Below are 22,039 nucleotides of genomic sequence, written 5' to 3'. Positions count from 1 at the left end.
TTTGGAAAAGGAAATATAGTTACCTTCTTCGGCTCAATGAAACCAACCAGTTGAATGTTTTACTCTAAACACTATGTGTGTGTGCCGCACCAGGGAGAGAGCTTTATCAGAAGCATAGATCCTAGACAGGAAGGACTCTGTGCAGCAGATGGAGGGGTTGGGGTGGGAATAGTGGGCCTAGGTCATCTTGCCTGCTCCTTTCCTTCATTCTCCTGGGGGCAGCCACTGGGAGGCATGCAGTCACACGGGGTCCCTGTCCCCCTCCATGGCCCTGGTTCTAGCCACAGACACTGCCATTCTTGTCCATCGCCCCGCGTGTTTCTTTGAGCAGGAATGGGCCTTCTCACCTGAATTCCCGATAGGTTTCTGATAAATAATTGTTCATTGATGACAAGTGCTCATTCTCTCCTTCAAACAGCTTGTTGGAGGCTGCGTGTTGGAGAACCTTGGCCACAGATCCCAGGTTTCTCCTCTGGTCAGAATTGATCTGACCTCCAGCTGTCATGTCAATGATGTCGAAGCCATCGGGAGCCACGATGGCTGGGTTCATATATCGGTAGTACAGGAGGTTTCCAACAATCTGGATGAGGAGAGGAAAAGGGACATTTTCAAGAGACAAATGAGCTCCGGTTGCTTTTAATCTTTAAGTATACATTCGTTTCTTATTTTACATTTACATTTCCCGAGAGGAGTCGTTTTCAGACATGAATCTTCTCTTTTAGCATTAAAAATTTAAGAATCACTTTATTTATTTATTCGTGTGTGTGTGTATACACACATATCACGGTGCACATGTACAAGTCAGAGGGACATCTTGTGGGAAGTGATTCTCTTTCTACCATGTGGGCCGTAGGGATCAAAGTTAGGTTGACAGGCTTGGTGGCAAATTTCTTTACCCTCTGAACCATCTCACCAGGCCCTGCCATGACTCCTTCATGAAGTATTAGATGCAGGAGATGAACATAACCTCATACTAACACTGTGTACCACACAGTTATGTTTTGGTGGAAAATAGGCCACCAAATGTTCTAATATTGAGAGAATGGTGTGGGAAGTTTCTAAATGAGCCTCAACAGACAATGTCACTAAACACAGAAGATCTGTAACGACAGTCACACGGGGAAAGTATGTCATACAACTGTCTGTTGGTGAGATCATCACACAACTGTCTGTGGGGGAGGATGTCCCACAACCGTCTGCGGGCGAGAATGTCCCACAACTGTCTGTTGGTGAGAACCTCACACAATTGACTGTTGGTGAGAGAACACCACACAACAGTCTGTTGGTGAGAACACCACACAACCGTCTGTTGGTGAGAACACCACACAACCATCTATTGGTAAGAATGTCACACAACCGTCCATGGGGAAGAGCGTCACACAACCATCTATCCGTGAGAACATCTCACAACCATCTGTTGATGAGAACGTCACACAACCGTCTGTTGGTGATTCCGGCTCAGAACCCCCAGAGAAGCTGCAGTGAGGTCACCCTTGAGAATCTACCTTTAAGAGCTCTTCTTCCGTGGCATCGGGGAATTTCTCACGGATCGAGTTCTTCAGTACTTTGGCTATATACCTCAATCCATAACTACACGGGGAACAGATGACAAAAGAAAATAATGGGAAAAGGCTAAGTGAGCTAGAAGCATAGCAATTGTTCCAATCAACCAAAGCTCCACAGTTCTAAAAATTCAACATAAAGTGAGATGCAATGGAATCATAGGGCTTCCGCTGACGCTAGCTCCTGAGCGCTGTTGGTGGCCATGACTGAGGGAGTGCCTCTTCATTAGAGGGTGGGGATGAATTAAAGTCATTTGATTAGGCCACTTTGTATTTGTTTTTTTTTGTTGTTGTTGTTATTTTTGGTAGGGTCTTGCTATATATAGTCCAGTCTGGTCTCATATTTACAATCATCATTCCTGGCTCAAGATCATCACTTTAGACAGCAAACCACCAGGGAGAATGCCTATCTTTACTCCACGAGCTTAGGTAATATTCCAAGAACTTCCGCAAAGCCTGCTAAAGTCACTACTTACGGCAGCAGATCGAGGGAAGAAGTGATTGAACTCAGGACTTTGTCGGTGACCTTCCTCAGGTTTTCGATAGATGCCTCCAGTTTATTCTTCACCTCCGGGTATGTCAGGGCTTGCTCTGTGGTCACGTCGTAAGGTAGCTTGCTGAAGATACGACAAGGGTTCAAATGAACAGTGGCTAAGGTTCATGTACGAGCACCAGTGTCCCGCCAGCTGACCCCGCAGTCAAGCTCTGCAGATGAGCTGCAGGTTACCATGACTCCGCCTAAGGAAGACACCCTAATGCAGCTCCCACTACCACTGGATCAGGAGGGACTACAAGCCTCCCTCTTAACTCTAATGGAAAAAGAAAGCATGGACCAGGTTATGTAGACTCAGCTAACCTACCTTTTCTTTCTTGCTTCTGTGGTTCTCCCTTCCTCCTTCCCTCCCTCCCTCCCTCCCTCCCTCCCTCCCTCATTCCTTCTTTTTTTTTTTTTCCTTTTTTTCTTTTTTGGATTTTCGAGACAGGGTTTCTCCGTAGCTTTTGGTTCCTGTCCTGGAACTAGCTCTTGTAGACCAGGCTGGCCTAGAACTCATAGAGATCCGCCTGCCTCTGCCTCCCGAGTGCTGGGATTAAAGGCGTGCACCACCACCGCCCGGCTTCCCTCATTCCTTCTATTGCTGACTGAACCCACAGCCTTGTGCATGCCAGGCAAATGTCTTTCTAGTGAGCTACAACCTCCACCCCTATTTCCTTTTTAAAGTTTCTGAGATGGCCTTAACACAGTTGAGGCTGGCCTTAAACTTGCTATGGAAGTGAGTGAGTATCTCAAGTTCCTTTTCTGTTGCTATAACAAAACACCATGACCAAGACAACTTAAAAAAGAAAATGTTTAATTTGGACCTTGTGGTTCCAGAGGGTAAGTGTGTGTAATCACCATAGCAGGCAGGCAGACATGGCGCTGAGAGCTTTCATCCAGATCCACAAACAAAGTAGAAAGAGCTAACTGGGAATGGCATAGGCTTTTAAAACTCCAAAGCCTGTCCCCCAGTGACACACCTCTTCCAACAAGGTCACACCTCCTAGTCACTCCCAAACAGTTCTACCAACTGGAGGCCAAGTATTCAAGTTTTATGAGCCCACTGGGACCTTCTCTTTCAAACCATCACAGAGAGGCTAGCTTTGAGCCCCTGATCTTCATGCCTCTGCTTCCCAAGTGTTGGAATTATAGGTGTGTTCCACCATGCCTGGCTTTTTTCATTTTTTTATGCAATAAAAATCTAATGTGTTCATTATAGTAAAAAAAGCAAACAAAAATGGCACATAGGCAAATAACCTATTTTCTTAGTGAATAAACAAACCCTTCTGTGTATGATGTATAGGCCTCACACACTCATGGGTACAAGGAAATTTGTGTACATCCACATCCCATAGGAATTCCATGTGTGTGCACATACATGACCAATCTTTAAAAAGGAAAATGGGTTATTGTGCTGAAGTATAAAAGAAACATACATCATGAATCTATTTCCAGTGTCAATAAACACAACTCTACACTTCCACTCCAAACAGGCACCTCCTCCAGTATGTGGTATAAAAGCATTTACTAAGTAAACCGCCACAGTAAATGCTTTGAATTTCTTGACTTTTCATTATGACAGACAGTGCTATGAGAAGCACCTACTTAATTCTCTGAGCATCTTACTTCGTGCGGCATCCTTTTGAAAGAAAACAAAAGCTTGGCCTGCTTAGATCACAAACTACCCCCAGAAGAAGTCAAGCCCACCGGGAGCATTGCTGTTTACTGTTACTCACAAGGAAACACACAAAATATTTTTGGTCTAGATTTAGAAACATGAAGAGTTAACAAGGAAAGGAATTATTTATGATGGAGTTGAGGTGGGGATCAGTTGCTTCTGAAATGGGAAAATACCACTGGGTATTAAGAAGACCAAGTGTCTGGGTGCTGGGAACTCGCTCAGTCAGTAAAGACCTTACTGTACCAGCATGGGGGACATGAGCTCAGTGCCAGAACCTACATGAATGATGGCGAACACTTATAATCCCGGTTCTGGAGAGACAGAGACAGGAAGACTGTGGAACTCACTGGCTGGCCAGCCTAGTTGAATTGTAAATTCCAGTGAGATCCTCTGTCTCAAAAAAGGAGAAGAGATAGACGCACGCACGCGCGCGCGCACACACACACACACACACACACACACACACCATCAACATCACCACCACCACCAACAACAAAACCAACCAAAAAAACAAAACTCTAAGAATTAATGATCACAAAGCAAGCCAAAGCCAGCATCGCCCTGCTTCGTTACCTGGCCTCTCCAGTCTGTGTCTCCAGTTGGTTCACCCAAGCCTTGTAGACCTCCACAGGGTTGGTGTTGATGATCAAAGCCTTGTCTTCGATGATCTCTTTCACCACTGGAGCCAGGAGCTGGCGCAGGGTATTCTGTCCCCGGGCCCCTCTGTTGAAGCTGACCACCATCTTGATGACTGTAGGGTTGCCCGTCACAATGTCCTGCACTTGGTCCACCTTTGACCTAAGCAAAGCCCAAGCCAAGACAAAATGAAGCTGCCGCTTCAGGGTCATTCTAAAGGGAGGTGTGAGCTGCAAACAGACCACAGCTAAGATGACCCGGGACAGTGAAGATGACCATGGACAACTAAGATGACCCGGGGGCAGTTAAGATAACAAGGGGATACCTAAGATGACCTGGGGGCAGCTAAGATGCTGGAAGGGCAGCTAAGATGACTAGGGGATACCTAAGATGACCAGGGGCAGTGAAGATGACCTGGGAAAGCTAAGATGACTTGGGGATACCTAAATGACCTGGGGGCAGCTAAGATGATGGGAGGGCAGCTAAGATGACCGGGTGGCAGTGCCCCTCTCTTTACCACATTTGGAAGACACCTTTCTTGGTTCAATGAACTGTCTTGACATCTTCAGATCCTTCTCAAATTCACTGCCATGAGGCTTCTAGCTGCATCCCATGGCTGGGCTACCTGGCTCTGAAGATCTCCTCTTGATTACTCTCCCTTTCTACTTTCTATTCTTGTCCTTATTAGACCTAGGCACTCCTTTTTATTTTTTCGGCAGTTATTTCTTTAGATCTTAAATCCTCTTTTGTGTCCTTAACCAGTTGCATGGCCTAGCAGGGGGATGGGGTAGCCAGTGGTCCAGCCAGCTACAGTTGCCAAAGCTGTGCCATACCATGCTGCCCCTCCTTCACTTATGCACAGAGCTCAAGGCTCCTTTCCTTGGGAACTATCCTTGCGTCTGAGTTTCTAATCCACACCTCGCTCCTAGGGGCCACGCTGGAATTTATTTCCCTTTATATATTTTCATCAACATGATCTCTATTGTTCAAACTTGGTGTGGTAAACCCATAAAACACCTTTTCCCTATGACTCTCCCTAGTTCTCTGACTTGTATAGCTTTGTTTCATTCAGTTTATAAACTGTGTTCAGATTAAACAAAACAAAACAAAACACCACCGCCAAAAACAAACCAACAACGATGTGTTCAAAAACCTTCTACTGCTCCCCAGAAGGTAAAGAGAGCGGCTAGAAACACAGCTTAGCAGTTAAAAGTGCTTTGTAGCCTTCCTGAGGACTCTAGTGTGGTTCCCAGGACCCATGTCTGGTGTCTCACAACTGCATGTAACTCCAGTTCAGGAAATCTAATACCCCCTGCTGGCCTATGTGAGCAGACACACACATAACACACATAACATGTGCACACACACACACGTACACGTACACACACACACACCCTGTTGACCTCTGTGTGCAGACACACACATAACACATGCACACACACCCTGATGGCCTCTGTGAGCAGACACACACAACACACATGCACAAACACACACACACACACACACACCACACACGCCTTCTCTCGGTATTTCTTATAACATGGCCCCAGGCTATCTTTTCAGCTTCACCTCTCGGTACTCACCAAATCACTCCTGATCAGACAAATCTACCTTCATTTCTGCACCTGTGCCCATGTTCTTTCTACCCTTTTCTAGCTCTTGTAGTGATGCCTCAGAACTTGGGCCAGGCAGCTGCTCGTTCATAAAAATTGAAATCACTTGACCTAAGTGGAACTTTCCTCTACATCCCTCTGACCTGGCATGTGTCATGAAAATTATTTCATTGCTACTTCATAACTAGTTTTCCTACTGTTATGACAGACAACAAGGGAAATCCCTCATTCACTGTCTTACAGATCTCTGAGTACACAGGTGTCCAGCTTACATGCGTCAGAGGCCCCTGGGAGCTGGCAGAGCTTATGGCCCCCGGAGGTTGCAAAAATAAAGTCGGCTCTCGCTTGTGACATTTCTCGTGCATTTTGGGGAACTAATTTATTTAGCTACCCATATAATTTTTATATTAGCCGAGTCAAAAACCACATCAGCAAAATCTGCTAAAATTCTAACGGGAAAGAAAAATTTAGCAGTGATCATAACCTTCATTCCCTCACTGAGGGTGCTGTCACTCAGAAAGTTTCCAAGAAGCTTCTGATCTTCAGCTGTTGCAGACATAGACAATAAAAGCTGACTCAGCTGGATCTCCAGGAGGAAAAATCTACAGCTAATAGCTCCGACAAACCAGAAGCTCAACCAGCAATCAAAATTCCGTTTCAGTCCCATAAAACTCAACCTACTTCAACCTGAATTCCAGTGCAAATTCCACTTAAAGCGATCTCCTAGCCAGGCTGAGCAAACCCACCACTAATAAGCGTCTGGGTGCTTTCCCATGGATTTTATACATACTTGATTTCTTCCTCCAGAGCGGTTTTGAAAAGCTTGAGCAGCAGGTACTCTTCCCTCTGGTTAGAGGCGTAATTGTACAGTGTGAAAATAACAGTGTCCATGAATTTAGTTGACTTGTTCTGTGGCATCTGGAAGATCAACTTAGCCAGGTATAAAGGGTTGGTCTACAAGGCAAGAGGACAGAAGTCAGCCCAATATGCTAGAGGTTTCTTATATATACGAAAGCAGAACTTGGTATTGGACTCCCCTCTCTTCCATGACTTAATGCACCATGAGAAACAGACATGTTCCTAGCATACAGCCTTTAAAGAGATCAGCTAATATTCCAGGTACAGTGGAGGAAGCTCCACTTGTGAATTAGCAGATATAAATGTTCCTTGTTACATGTTTGCTTACTATAGTTGTCTGTTATTCCATTTGTACTTTTAACCATTGAAGTCATGTACTGTTTATTATAGGAAGCAGAAGAGGGGGTGGGCTCTAGAATCTGGAATAGAAGAGAAAGGAACAGACTAAGGCTCAGCTACAAAGACTGATGGGTAAATAGAAGGAACTATATAGCATCGTCTGAGTATAGAAGGAGAAAGAAGAGGCCTGTTCATGCATGGGGACAGTAAGCCAGCCCACCATGACAGTCCATCAGGAAGGAGAAGGTGTAAGCTGGGAGGCTGAGGAGGTAAGTGGTCAGGACAGGCAACCAGGGAACTCCCAGAAAGAACATGAGTCAAAACAATAACCACAAAAAAGAGATCAAGAGATTGACAGGAGTTGAAAGACAACAGAGTTCCAGTGAAGACAGACTCACTAACGTAAGAGCCAGCCTTTGGTCTAAGCGCCTTCCTCCGGCAGCTACACAGACTGGGTGGAAAGTAAAAGAGGAAATATAGCCTGTATAGGGGAGGAATTCACACACAAAGATGAACTACTCTTAGTTCTCTTCGCTCATGAGTAAAGAAAATGTTCAGTTAATACATTTGACAACTAGTGTTCAGCTAATATGCTGTAGCAGCTTGACCAGAAGGTTTCCATGACAAACCAGGTTCGGGTATATATTGCTACTTAGATTTAGTTTTGTGGTCAGAGTGATGGGTTGAAGTTGTATGCACAAGATGTCCGGGCACTATTTTCTGCATTTTTTGAAATTACTTTATTTTATTTTTGTTTTTTTGAGACAGGGTTCCTCAGTGTAGCCTTGGCTATCCTGAAACTCACTCTAGACCAGGCTGGCCTCCAACTCACAGAGATCCACCTGCCTCTGCCTCCTGACTGCTGGGATTAAAGGTGTGTGCCACCACCACCCAGCTCTCTTCATTATTTTAAAGAATTTATGTGTGTATCCACTTGTCTGTATGTGCACTATATATGCAGGTGTTGTTGGAGGCCCAGAGAGCGTGTCAGACACCCTGGGACTGGAGTTACAGATGCCACCTTAGTGGGTGCTAGGAACCCAATGGGAGTCATCCGCAAGTGCTCTTAACCACCAAGCCATCTATCCAGCCCAGGATGATGCTTTCTTGATAGACTGATTTTGGATTTTCAAGACAGGCTTTTTTGTAGCTTCGGAGTCTGTCCTGAAGCTTGTTCTGTAGACCAGGCTGGCCTTGAACTCACAGAGATCCACCTGCCTCTGCCTCCCGGGTGCTGGGATTAAAGGCGTGCGCCACCACCGCCCGGCAAACAGAGTAATCATGCACACTGACACGGTCCTGGACCTTTTCACCTCTCCATTAACGAACCTCATGTTAGAACACGGTCAACACCACAATTCTTGGCCAGCGACTGCGTTCTTACCTTTCTTACAACAGAAATTCTACCAAATTTTGAAATTGTAAAGAATCTACAGAAACTTGTAATTTCATAGATACAAAAAAAAAATTGGCAAGTGTTTAAGATTAAACACCCAACCACTGGTTGAAGACTACTCTTAATTAGACAGACAAGAAAACTGCTTAAGGCAGTCAGGGAATGGGGGTGAGGGTTGGGGGTGAATGTGTGTGTGGGGGTAGGGGGATGGGCGTGGTGGGTGCTGCTTCTCTTCAGGAAAGGTTGCCAGGTTGGCAGTGAACGCCACAGGCAAAACTAAGCATTGACATTTTTCCTCCTATGCTGCCACATAGTGGTCATCAGAGGCACTACATGTTCCTAGAGGACCAACGCTACCGGCATTAACATCTTTGATCTCAGTGGGGTTAAGGCATGTTTATGGCTTGTGCAGCGAGTTCTCTCTTGGCAGCCAATCTCAGGAAGGCCCTCCAGCAAAGAGCCAGGCATCTCCAGGCCTGAAGTCAAACAACGAACAACAAACCATCCCTTTTTTGGGGATGATTTTCCCACCGTTGTGGAGGCTGCTGCTATGACTTGCACCTGCCCAGGTTCCTTTGTGATTGACTAGTCAGACTGTCAGCAGGTAGAAGAAGTAGTCAGTGAGGAAACTAACCAATAGCTGGCCAATCAAAGTCCAGTCATAAACGTATTAGCTCGTACTAGAGTCCTGGATGCAATGTCAAATTACGCCTCATGCAGTTCACAGCAATGCCATGAAATAAGAGAAAATAATCCCACCTCTCTGACTCTGTACTCCAAAGGAGGTCTGGCCCTAGCACGGAATTGCTTTTCTATTGGCTAGTTTTGCCATGGTTGGCATGACATCCAGCAATGGCTGTTGTCATCACTATTAGATTTATGTTGCTTCTACAGATCACTGAGGTATCGTGCAGATGTGAAGGGAGTAGGTCTGAAGGGTAATGTGTCCTGCAGTGTGTCCACCACTTACAAACTGGGGCTGAGTTTTCCCATCGGCAGTATGGGAAGAATGACAGCCTGATCCTCAGGGTTAGAACAGGAATTCAGTGAGTTAATCTATGTAAAACACCCAGCGTGATGGTTGGTACTTAGTAAAGTATGTTCTAAGCTACTATAAACCTGTTCTATTAAAAGCTGTTATTATTCTGCTAACATATAGCACATAACAAAGCTGTTGGCTGAGCCATGGGGAAAGAGCCACAAAAGGGAAACATTGTTTCTTATCCAAAACCCACCATGAAGAGTGACCCACGCTCACCTGCAGAAGGTAAAACAGTTGCTGGTACGTCTCTAGTGTTTTTCTTCTCTCCTTACTCAAGCTTTTAATCCCCTGGTTGTCAGTGTTATTCAGTATTTCCGTTTCTCCTCCCTTTTTCTTATTCAGCTTTTTGCTGTGTGAGATTACATCCTGTGAAGAATTTATAACACTATTTTTACTCTGGTACCCTTTACCACCGCCCCCCACCACACACATGCACGCACACACTGGTGCAAGGGTAAGTTTCCGATTTCCCTCATCTGGAAACAAAGGACAAGAGGGCAGCAAACTCAAGGACAGCACCTTGTGGGTGAGCTCAGGTGGTGTCATAGACACTGTGGTGATCTGAATGAAAATGCTCCCCACGGGCCCCCATAGGGAGTGGCTCTATTAGGAGGTGTGGCCTTGTGAGAGTGGATGTCACCCTGTTGGAGGAAGTGTGACACTTGGGGTGGGCTTTGAGATTTCAGAATCTCAAGGCAGACCCAATGTGGCACACTATTCCTGTTGCCTGCCAGTCCAGATACAGAACTCTCAGCTACCTCTCCAGCACCATGTCTGCCTGCACGCTGACATGATTCCTGCCATGAAGACAGTGGACTAAACCTTTGAACTGCAGGCCAGTCCCAATTAAATGTTTTCCTTATAAGCGTTACCATGGTTATGGTGTCTCTTTACAGAAATAGATACCCTAACTAAGACAGGCATTCCCCAAAGCGGTATGCATTTGCTCTCAGGATTTACTGCAGGTGCCAGGAAAATCCAATGGAGAAAACACTCTTTAAAACATGATGATGGAACTGCAAGGTATCTTCACCCACAGCGGAGGAGTCAGACCCCTACCTCACAGTACAAGGAACTAGGAACAGAGAAATACATACAGGAGTGGGAACTATCAAGCCCTAGAAAGGAAAACTAGCTGACAGTTTTGGCTTTAGATTGGATGACAGAGTCCTTGATATAACACGGAATACAAGTTACAGAAGGAACAACAAAACTGGCTATAATCAAAGTTAAAGTTTCAAGACTTAATGGAGGGGCTGGAGAGATGGGTCAGTGGTTAAGAGCATTGCCTGCTCTTCCAAAGGTCCTGAGTTCAATTCCCAGCAACCACATGGTGGCTCACAACCATCTGTAATGAGATCTGGTGCCCTCTTCTGGCCTGCAGACATACACACAGACAAAATACTATATACATAATAAATAAATAAATAAATAAATAAATATGAAATGCCTACAAAATAGATAAATAAGCTCTTACTACTAAAGACTAGAAAGATTCAGAACTCAACTGTCCCCATACACAGAGGACCTGAATTGGCATTTCCCCTAAGAGATACACATATGGTTAATAAGCATACGAGATATTCAACATTCATCTTTTGTTTGGGAAACATAAGCAAAACTAAGTTGTATCACTTTTTTTCTTTTCCTGATTTCTTTAATAATAAGAAGTTAATACTGCTTTATGCACTATTTTTTCTCTATTAGCCTGTAAATCATTTGCCTGCCCTTAGGTAGTCTTTAGTGACACTTCTTAGTGGCTGCATAGAATACATGCCAGGCTGAATTTACAGTTGAAATGGTTAATCTTTGTCAACCTAACCAGATTTGGACACAAACAGCCTAGGAGGCACACCACTGGGCACTCCGTGAGGGTGTCTGCCGAGGGTTTTAGACAAGGAGGGGAGCCCCAGCCTCCATATGGTGGTTCCATCCCATAGGCTGAAGTCTTGAAAGAAAGTGGGCCAGCCCCAACCTGCATCTCTCTGTTTCCTGGCTGCAGAGGCAGTGAGCACATTCCTGCTGCCATGGCTCAAGCAGCTGCTCCCAGCCATGGCAGATTGTGTGCACTCAAACTGTGAGCCAGAAGGAACCCTTTCTTAAATTACTTTTGCTAGATACTTTGCAGAAGCAATAAGAAAAGTGAAAAAGGCATCAATCCCCAGTTACCTGGTGTTTTGAGTTGTTCCTCATTTTTGCAGCACCATAATATACATGCATCCACACTGTTCTAACCTTATCATCAAATTAAACACGGTAATATCAGTGATAAGATAAAAGGCTTTATATTTAATGATTATTGGCTTAACTTTTAATAAATGGTGGATGTACATTTAGTGTTTGAACTTTCTGCAGGGAGGGGTGAGGGCTTTGCCATGTCCCATGGCCAACTCCCGGGATAAGGCAACCCTTTTGTCTTAGCCTCCCAGTTGCTAGGACCATAGGTTCCTGGCTCAAAAAAAAATTAATTTTGGTTCACAAAGCTATCAATTATTAATGAATACTTCTGATAAAACCAAGCCAAACTTCAAACATTCACAGAGATGCGGGTATCTGCTACATCACCCATCTCTATAAGCTACACAGGGTTTAGCGGATCTGCTGATTTTGCACTAAGCCTTTATTTTGAGATTAAAGGAATTTCCTGTTTACAAGTTTATGGACCAGCACAGCTGCAGTGTGAGGCCATAAAAGGCATTATGAAAGCTCTTTGGGACATATCACACTTTTGAAGTTCTCGTGAAAATGAAAAGTACAAATAGACAATGTTTGAAAAGAAGATCAAGTGATTTTTTTAAAGAAATTAACAAATTGTACTTTTTTTGAACGTTTAGAGAACATAATTCTTATGTTACAAGCTGCTTTACTTACATTTTTTTCCTTTTTTTTCAACCCCCTCCCCCTTTTCGTTTTTTTTTTTCTTTCGAGATAGGGGTTCTTTTTCTAACAGTCACAGCTGTCCTGGAACTCACTTTTAGACCAGGCTGACCTCGAGCTCACCAAGATCTGCCTGTCTCTGGCTCCCAAGTGCTGGGATTAAAGGTGTGCGCCACCACCGCCCGGCTCCCTAATGTTTTTATCAGGCCTGGAGTATGAGGGTGGGGCATCCATGCACCCATGTGCCAGGTGCCCCTGTAGCTGCCACCCTCAACCATGTCCTAGATCACCGAGAACTGGCTGTCTAGCTCTGACTCACGGGCCTCACCAAGCTCCATCCTTCAGCTCCCCCCCCCCCCCCCCCCCCCCCCCCGTGGCCTATCAGTTTTCTGAAAACGGCTGGGGCATACAGGAAAATAACGAGGCCATGGGAGAGGGGGTCTAATTTGTTCCCGAGGGATAAGGACTCCCTTTCTGCTCTTCCAACACGCCCCATAGATCACTTGAAGGCCACTAATGACACAGTGTCACCCTTCGGGTGGCATTTTGGAAACTAGAGGGATATTTTGGGGGCTCCTAAGTGGAAGGCATTTGTGGCTCCTGGTGGGTGGTGGGGACTAGGCCTTTTGTAGGTTGATGAGATGATCTCGCACGGTAGAAATATGGAATGGCTATCTGCTCATTCACACAGGTGTGCTTGTGAGTACTGGAGTCCCAAATCTAAGTGTTCTGCATAGATGTACAATGTATTTTTCCATATACAATGTCAACAGACGCCTGATTTTCCAGGATTGCAACTGCTGTGGATATTGAGGACAGACTACACTCGTCCGGGACGCTGCAAGGAACTGGGCACTTGACACTGACTATACCGCCCTTCAATGTATTAGGATCTTCTGCTGCCCTCTTCGTTTGTGGTGAGTCTGGGGAAAGGCCTGAGTCCCCAGTAACTTTATTTGTGCTTCCTGTTGTGCATGTCACATTCATGCATCTTCCTATTAAAACATGTGTTTTCAAATGGTGAAATACTTTATTTTGTATGAAGGCCTTGGCTTTATTATCAAGGTATATATGTATATGGGTTTTAGCACCTGTGAGTCTCAGTTCAGAAACTATGTTACCCTGAATGAACCCTATCTTGTCAGGATACACAAGGCAGGAAAACTAGTAACTTATAATAAAAATGACAAATGAGGTTTGTAATGACTTATACAAAATTCCCAACGTGCTCTCCTGGACCAGGCCTCCAGAACGCATGCACACAGGCATCTTCTCTCCTGGGAGCTGAGGCGGTTACTGCCCACTGACCTCCAGAGTGATCCTGTTCTTCACCAGCAGTCCAATCTTGATGTCCATCAGGTTCAAGTCTTTCTCCAGCTGCTGGTTGGCCCTGATCTTCGTCACCACTTCTTCGCGTAGCCTTGCTACCTCCAGCTCCTCCTGGAAATCCAAGTCGCTTTGGTCCAATAAGTACACGAACTTTCGGATTACTGTTAAGGGTGGGTTTTCAGAGCCAACTGTGAGGGGAAGAAGAGGCATATTTTAATTGTGAGTTATCATTAACAGCCGGCCCTGCAATTAAAATATTACTGCAAAAATAAACCAACTAAAGCATGCCGTCTGTGGCGTGGGTCATTCTCCATCATAAAAGCAAGATAAGCGAGCCCACATAAACAAATGCACAAAACTGATAATTCCAGGCTCACTGTTTTCTACTTATCTAATACTCATTAGTCAGCCTTCTCCCTCACCATCACCAGACTCAGACACGGAGCAGACAGTCCTATCTATGGCTTATTGATGAGGAAAGAAAGTTAACCAACAGACCTTAGCTCTAAGACCTGGTGGCTGAGCCAGATAAGAGATTAAAATTCTGGCTGCAGGAAGAAGTGGTTTCTCTCAGCACACAGCATTCCTGGAAAGGAGCCAGAGTTAGGGGAAGGCCAAGGGAGTGGGGACTCTAAAGATCAGGCAGGAATCAGTGAAAGAATACACGAGGGAATACTCTGCTTGACAGAAGCAGAAAGATTGTAGAAATGGAAATTTGGTCATTGTCCTGTTAAGCGCGGACCAAGGGGGACTGCCGAGAACCCAGGGTGGACCAGCCACAGAGGGCATTTGTGTAGAAACTCTAAGAGCTTTTGCTCTCATTCCCTGACATTGTGACACTTTTCCACGTGACCGGAGATCAGCTTTGGTTGGGTAAAACCAATTATTGGGGACGACCAGTTAGAAGAAGCTAAGAAGAGGATTACGTTGCTGTGTGATCACCTGGCTGACTGTCCTCCTCAAGAGCCCTGCCAATCTTCCTGACACTCACATCTTGATACTGTGTGGAGTCTGACTAATGTATACGGACTGGGCACGAACTCAGCATGGACCACAGACGCTATCTATGTCATTTTGAGAATCTGTGCTAGAGAGCTGACCTTGGATGGTGTCTGTGGTTATGGCCCCTGGGAGAGGAGACTGTGTTTGGCTTTGCTGTTATTTATCTTGAGACTGGGCCTTGAACTCGTGATAGCCTAGGATAGTCTTCAACTCCTGATCTCCTGGTCTCCACTCCACATGTTGAGATTACAGTGTGCGCCCTCCATGCCCAGCTTGTTTTGTTGCTCTTTATATCTATTTTCAAAATTTCCTACATACACATATTTAATCCTGAAAACGGGAGGAAAGGATCAGGAAGTGAAAGGCAGTGAGGTGAACAGCTGAAATGCAGCCCGATCTCCTTATATGTCTTCTTTTCCTTCCCCGTAGCTCATAGCTAAGATAAAATGGGATTTATGCCAATTCCACTCCTTCTGAAGAAGCAATGACACCCAGTCTGCCTTTCCCTTTCCCTTCTAACAGGCGGTCCATTTCTGTCCTATCTGCCCCGTGCTCACTTGTTCAGACCCAAAAGCCGGAGATGAGCAAAGTCTGTCAGAGACTGCATTTGTCCTTGGTTCTTGGGACAGTCTCTGCAGGCCATAGGCTGGAAAGAAGCATCCCTGCTGGTGAGGAAGGAGTCCAGGCTCTGCCCCTCCTGCCCACTTACCTAGGGCTTTGGGACAGTCTCTGCAGGCCATAGGCTGGAAAGAAGCTCCCTGCTGGTGAGGGAGGAGTCCAGGCTCTGCCCCTCCTGCCCACTTACCTAGGGCTTTGGGACAGTCTCTGCAGGCCATAGGCTGGAAAGAAGCTCCCTGCTGGTGAGGGAGGAGTCCAGGCTCTGCCCTCCTGCCCACTTACCTAGGGCTTTGTAGTCATCTCTGGCTTTGTTTGCCCGCAACAGGGATTGTATTTTCACAATTTCATTTTTCTGCAAAAACATTGAGAAGAGTCAGGATCTCTTGGGGTTCTATTTGCTTCATTATTTTAGAATTTAGGACTTTTAAGAATTTAAAATATTTAAGATCTGATATTTAGATGTAGCACATTTAACATTTATTCTTCCATATTGTGGGTCTTTATTTATTTATTTATTTTGGAAGGAGTGAAATAAGTTAGCTATAAACAAATACAAGCGAGACTGTAGGATTGTCCAAATAGGGAAACCTAACAAGGGGAAGGACGCCCAGACCCTAAACGATCCAGTCAATGCTGATAGTTTTATTCTTTGAAGATTTTGACAACCGCCCCCCAAAAGGGTTTTGATTTAAATTAATCGGCTAACAGCTAGATGAACTGTACATCCCATGTTAGAAAACATATGCCTAACCTAGGCCCTCTACATATATGTAAGAGTCATGTAGCTTAATCACCTTGCGGGACTCCTAACAGTGTGAGCAGGGGCTGCCCTAGTGCTTACTACAAAGGGAGGTGCCAAGCCCTACTGTTTGGTTGATATCCATGGGAGGCCTGCCCTTTTCTGAACAGAAATGGAGGAGGAGCAGATTGGGGTTGGGACAGAGAGGAGGTGGGGGGAGGGAACAGGATGAGAGAGAGAGGAAACTGCAGTCTGGATGTAAAAATAAATAAGTAAACTTAATAAATAAAAAGCAAGGAAATACAGGGCTAGAATGTTCTCTCTCTGGTGTTAGATACTTTTTCTCTTACCATTTCCTCCCTAGCCCTGACTCAGTGTGGCGTCTGGGTTAAAAGGTGAGCTTCCTTCCATTACTGCCACATTGAGTTCTGAGGTCTGTTTATTCCCAGGTGATCACCAGCATTGTTTAGTCAAATTATTCGATATTAGCAATCAATTAGTATTGATTTAGCTCATTCTTAGCCCCAAAGGAAAGCTATGCGCATGTGTCTTACGTGATCTTCGAAGTACTGCAGCCGTGAAAGGTAACTCTTCCTCGCCGTTGCCATTCGGTACCAGGACTGAATCTGAAATACAGCAGAACAGAGAAACCGTGGTGACCGCCGCACAATCCTCAAGGCAGACCACACTGCCTTCCTAAAACTATAATCTGCTGAACACCAGCGGCCTTGCATGCCTGTGAGTCCAGCACCCAGGAGGCTAAGGCCAGCCCGGTCTACATACATGACCATATGTCAAAGAATAAAGACTAATACCCTACCAAATAACAGATGTCAAAGCCCCCCTCCTCCCTCCTTCATTTCTAGCTTCTTTGGTTGTTTTTTTTTTTTTTCCCAAGGTTCTTAAAAATACATTATATGTGACCCTTCACCTCCCTGCCTTAGTAGGAAAGGGCTGGGTTGGGCTACATAGGTTAGTTTTCATCTCAGCAAGTAAAAGTCAAGAGACCAAGGTACTCTAACCGTGGTGGATGGACAGCCTGAGGAAGCCTGCTCCCCTCCTCCACCATGTGTGAGTCCTGGAGATTAAACTCAGCAGTCAGGCTTAGCAGCAAGTGTCTTTACTGGCTGAGCCATCTCCCCATCCTTGAGAATGCTATAGGAAAGCTCTCAAGAGGTCTTGGTGGGAACCGATTGGTCCCAACACTTTTCTAAGGGAATAGGTATATATCCCACAGTGGACACAAGACAATACATCTGAATGACCGAAGGTACAATGGTTCTAGCCATCATTCTCTGCCCTCACGATTTTAAATATCTTCCCAACTAACCCATTTTGATTTCTTTCTGGCCCCAGAGTTCCAAGTTGTCAACCTGCTCATTTTGGTTTAATCGTTTTGCTTTTAGCTAAGAGTGGCCGCCATGGTACCTTTTCTGTCAGTGGCTCAGAGCTAGCCACTGGGGTCAGCACTGGCTTGGCATTTGCCTAGTAACTGAGGGTTTCTGCTGGTGTCTGAGCAGTCTAAGTACTGTCAGCAAATGCAATAAGAGAAACGTGAAACCAGACTGGATAGGGCAGGGAGATGGTCCCAGCTTCGGAAAAAAAAAAAAATCAATTTGGATGTTCCAGACAAAGAGCTGAGCACAATAAACACATTAACATTTGATTCTCCTAGCCACATTCAGCATGTGAGATCATCACGGGTGGTTTATCAGCTCCCCTGACGATGCTCCGAATCCAGGACTGACTTCCAAGGCTTACGCATCTCTTTTTAACAGCTTTGTCTTCTAGATTCAGGGCAAAGATGAACTGTGACAGCCAAGCCATTAGTATGGCCAGAAAGGATACTGACCTTCACAATGGAATCAACATTGCCAGTGAACACTTTTTGTCTGCTCAGATATTCTTGTCGCTGCTTACACCCCTTCCAGAAAGCCTGGAGGAAGAGGAGGTGAGAGTGACTGACAGTGACAGTTCCCACAGTTGCTTTGGAAGCTGCAAGCACAGGGCATGTCTCAGGAGTTGCTTAGATGAGACACTAGCAGGAGCCGGCCATCCCCTCCAGGCCTCCTCTGGACACCATGTCCAACGGTGAACACTTAGCTGGGGCAGAGCACACCAGCTGATGTGTGGGACAGAACCAGAGCTGCGGCAGGCAGAGAAAGGGGAATCCATGGCCAGTTTGGCACCGAGTTTTCTAACTGAAAGCTGAATTTTACCAGGGCCCTGGGTGACCAAAGGGGACAGTAAAGGAATCCTTCCCATAGTATTAATGGGCTTCTATTAACAGTATTGTTTGGTAGAATATAAAATGCTTGAAAAGAGAGAGTAATGTCTGATTACCTTTACTGTACCAAGTGGTCTTTGGTGGGCTGGACGAGGAAGGAGAGCACAGGACTCACTCGTGACTGAATCCCTAAGGATATGCTTATCATCGCCCACTTATCATTTCATGTGTTCCCACATAAGGTAAGACCTACCTCTGTGTCTGTCACCATTTCTGCCTGGTTTCTCTCCAGCGTGAACTATACTTTTGCACTATGCAGATTTCTAAATCTGTGCAACATATCTACCCATATGAATGCCATTATGCATTAAAATACAAAGATGTCAATATGTACATATCATCTTCTTCCTTTTGATAAAATCAAATCCAACAATACACCAAGGCTTGCTTTCTCCTCAAAGTTATATGAAAGGCTTCTACTTAACACATACATGATACATCCATGTCAACACAGAATTAGACAAAGCAGAACCTACTGGAATCAAAACTTCAAAGCTGAATGTAGAATTTTGACAAATTAAACATAAGGCATATAGTATTCTTCCTCTGTATAGATCAAAATCTCTACTAACTCAGCTGTCCTGCTTTAGAAAATATAGACTCACTATAATTTAATTCCCTACCAAGGGATATTAAATTGTCACTATTCCCCCCTCCTGCCCAGCAGGGAAGGACAGGGAAAATATGTATTTTATTTCCTTCATAATGGAAGTCAAAAATAAGCAATTTTAAAATTTCCCCCAATTTTATATTTTTCTACATTATTATTTTTACATTTATACAGTTATTAGAGAGTGTGTGTGCATATATAACTCACAGGAGTCAATTCTCTCCCTCCACTAGATGTGGCCTAACAGTGAGGAGCTTTACCCACTGAACCATCTTGCAGGCCATTTTCAATATTATTACAGTCATATGAATTGATTTTTAATAGAGTTCATAATCTTTTATTAGTTTAGGAAACAAATTAGCAGTATGTAGCTCAGGCTAGCCCGGAACTCAGGATCCTTTGCATCCGTTTGCTGGGACGCGGGTATGCGGTACCATGTCTAGACTGAAAGTATTTAAAAATGAGATGTGCATCCGGGCGGTGGTGGCGCACGCCTTTAATCCCGGCACTCCGGAGGCAGAGGCAGGAGGATCCCTGAGTTCAAGGCCAGCCTGGTCTACAGATTGAGTTCCAGCACAGCCAGGGTTACACAGAGAAACCCTCTCACAAAAAAACAAAACAAAACAAAACAAAAAAGAAGAAAAAAAGTAGTTATAGCTCAAGGGGACCAATGGGCTGGTTACAAGGTTGAAATTCATTCTATATGTCAAAAATAAACAAAAACATATTAAAGATGTTATCCATGATAGCCAAATATTAATTTATTTAAACATGAATAAACTAAAAAAGAAAGGAACAAAAATTATAGTATTATATTTTGAGGTAGATTAAAAGAATAGAAAGATACTTAACATCTGAACTGGACAGTTAAGCCATAATAAATATGCTTGGTTCTGAAAACCAAACCAAAGGCGAACAGAAGCTCAGGATGGAGAGTTGTCAGGAGATAGAAGATTGGCTGTTCTTTCAGGACTCAGGTTTGATTTCCTACACCCACACTGGGGCTCACAACCATTCATAACTCCAGTAGCAGCGGATATGATGCCCTCTTCTGGTCTCCAGGGGCATGAGCAAACTCATGGTACATAATATATTCAAGCAAAAGACCCACACAAATGAAGTTTAAACTAAAAATAAAAAATAAAAAACCCAAATGCAAAACAAACCAAAATAAAAAATCCCCCAAGACTTCAATATAACTGTTGAAAATAATCAGAAATTGAAGTGATATTTCATTTGTGTTTTAATAAATAAAGCTTTCCTGAAGTTCAGAGAGTAAAACAGTCACACTGATCAGTCTTACAGACCAGGCAGTGGTGACACACATCTTTTATCCCAGTAGCCACGTTAGTTTGCCATAGAAACTGGGCGGTAGTGGTGCATGCCTTTAATCCCAGCTCTAGAGAAGAATATAAGACTGGAGGAGACAGCTCTCAGCCACAGTCTCATTCTGAGGATTCCTGGAGGCAGGATCACCATTTCGGACTGAGGTAGAGGTAAAAGCCAGTGGCTGGCTGTTTTGTTTTTTTGACCTTCAGGTTGAGCCTTAATTTCTATCTCTGATTTTTATTAATCATGCTGCAAGAAATGGGATTAGAATTTTGTCAAATGATTTGGCAATATTGGTTGAGATGAACACAGGAGTTTTTTCCTCGAGCTTTTATGGTGAAGACTAGCTTCTATATAGGAAGCCAAATGACCTGAGGGTTTTGCTAGCACCTGCAGGGTGGATTCAACAGGACCACAGGGACCTGAGGTTCTGGATTTCTCAGAGGCTTCCTGCAGTGGTCATGCTGGAATGTGGCTCACATGTGAGTAGTAAAGACACAAACAACCACAGCTAAAGCATCCTTAATCAAGTGCCCATCTAGAAACGCTGCCTGGGATTTGTGGTAGTGTGGCACTTCTGAGATGAGAGGAGAAACTGCTGGCTGATGTCATCAGCAACTATTCACAAAAATGGTTCATCAACATGATGGAGACAGGGCCGTGCATCCTACGTTCCAACCGCTGGCATCCACAGCGGTGTGGCCGTCACACACCCAAGCTCTGGGCAGTTCATACATTTTGGTTGGGTAGTGGAGGTACCATTATGCTACTATATATTACTTATCTTTGATCCATTCTCACAGCGAAAACAAAGCTGGCATCAGCTCAAGGTCTCTTTCGTTTCTCCAGTATTAACTGAAGTTCAGAAAGACCATTCATCTCTACTAATTCAGATTCACAAACATGAGGAACTAATCTGTAATATTAACAGAGCACCCAGCCTGGAGCCACTTTCCTTGTCCACTTGGTCTTGTTTGTTCACTGTATTCACAACTTAATACTCACCATTTGCAGATTTTGGTATCAGGCTTCATCTCCTGGTCAGCTCTATGTGTAGCCCTCCCCAGAATCTTCCCATTAGAAGCATTCACTGCTACGTAACAAAGGCGGCTGAGCTACATTCTGGATAGATTTTGATCTATACAGAAGCAGAAATACTATACGCCTTACATTGAATTTGTCAAATTCTACATCTTTCCCTTTCAGCTTTGAAGCTTCCATTCCAGTAGGTCTGGCTTGTCTAACTCTGTCTTAGCCACAGAGTCCACGATCGTTGCCATAAACCACAAGGTCTTCTAATAAACAAGTATGTGCTGTGGAATATTTAACTACGTAAGGAGGTGTTACATTTGTTTCTGCTCTGGGCTATTACTTTAACTGTGTAGAGGTGTGTTGCATTTGTTTTGCTGCATTGGTTTAATTATGAAAAGATGTGTTGCTCTTTCAGCTTGCCTGCCTTAAGGCAGCTGATTGGTCTAATTAAGAGCTGACCAGCCAATAGCTAGGCAGGAGAGGGATAGGCATGGTAGAGAGAGTAAGTGGGAGGAGAAATCTAGGCTCGGAAGAAGAGAGAGGAGGAGGAGGAG

At 44.6% G+C, this 22,039-nt stretch overlaps 1 protein-coding gene across 2 annotated transcripts in view; it reads right to left on the bottom strand.

Annotated features, from left to right (window-relative positions):
• Iqgap2 (IQ motif containing GTPase activating protein 2) overlaps positions 1 to 22,039 on the bottom strand; it is a 287,742-nt gene that overhangs the window by 31,701 nt on the left and 234,002 nt on the right. For both annotated transcript variants that reach the window (XM_005356461.3, XM_013349678.2), the window contains 10 exons: positions 18,080 to 18,163; positions 16,782 to 16,853; positions 15,771 to 15,840; positions 13,848 to 14,056; positions 9,879 to 10,028; positions 6,818 to 6,981; positions 4,352 to 4,576; positions 2,039 to 2,179; positions 1,506 to 1,590; positions 348 to 580 (listed from right to left, as the gene is read on the bottom strand). In XM_005356461.3, coding sequence (XP_005356518.1) covers positions 348 to 580; positions 1,506 to 1,590; positions 2,039 to 2,179; positions 4,352 to 4,576; positions 6,818 to 6,981; positions 9,879 to 10,028; positions 13,848 to 14,056; positions 15,771 to 15,840; positions 16,782 to 16,853; positions 18,080 to 18,163 — 1,433 coding nt within the window. The remainder of the gene's footprint in view (positions 1 to 347; positions 581 to 1,505; positions 1,591 to 2,038; positions 2,180 to 4,351; positions 4,577 to 6,817; positions 6,982 to 9,878; positions 10,029 to 13,847; positions 14,057 to 15,770; positions 15,841 to 16,781; positions 16,854 to 18,079; positions 18,164 to 22,039) is intronic.

The sequence above is a fragment of the Microtus ochrogaster genome, chromosome 19, assembly GCF_000317375.1.
Source record: "Microtus ochrogaster isolate Prairie Vole_2 chromosome 19, MicOch1.0, whole genome shotgun sequence".
Classification (NCBI taxonomy): domain Eukaryota; kingdom Metazoa; phylum Chordata; class Mammalia; order Rodentia; family Cricetidae; genus Microtus; species Microtus ochrogaster.
Note: the sequence above shows the minus strand (reverse complement) of the source record. Positions and strands in the feature narration are given on the sequence as shown.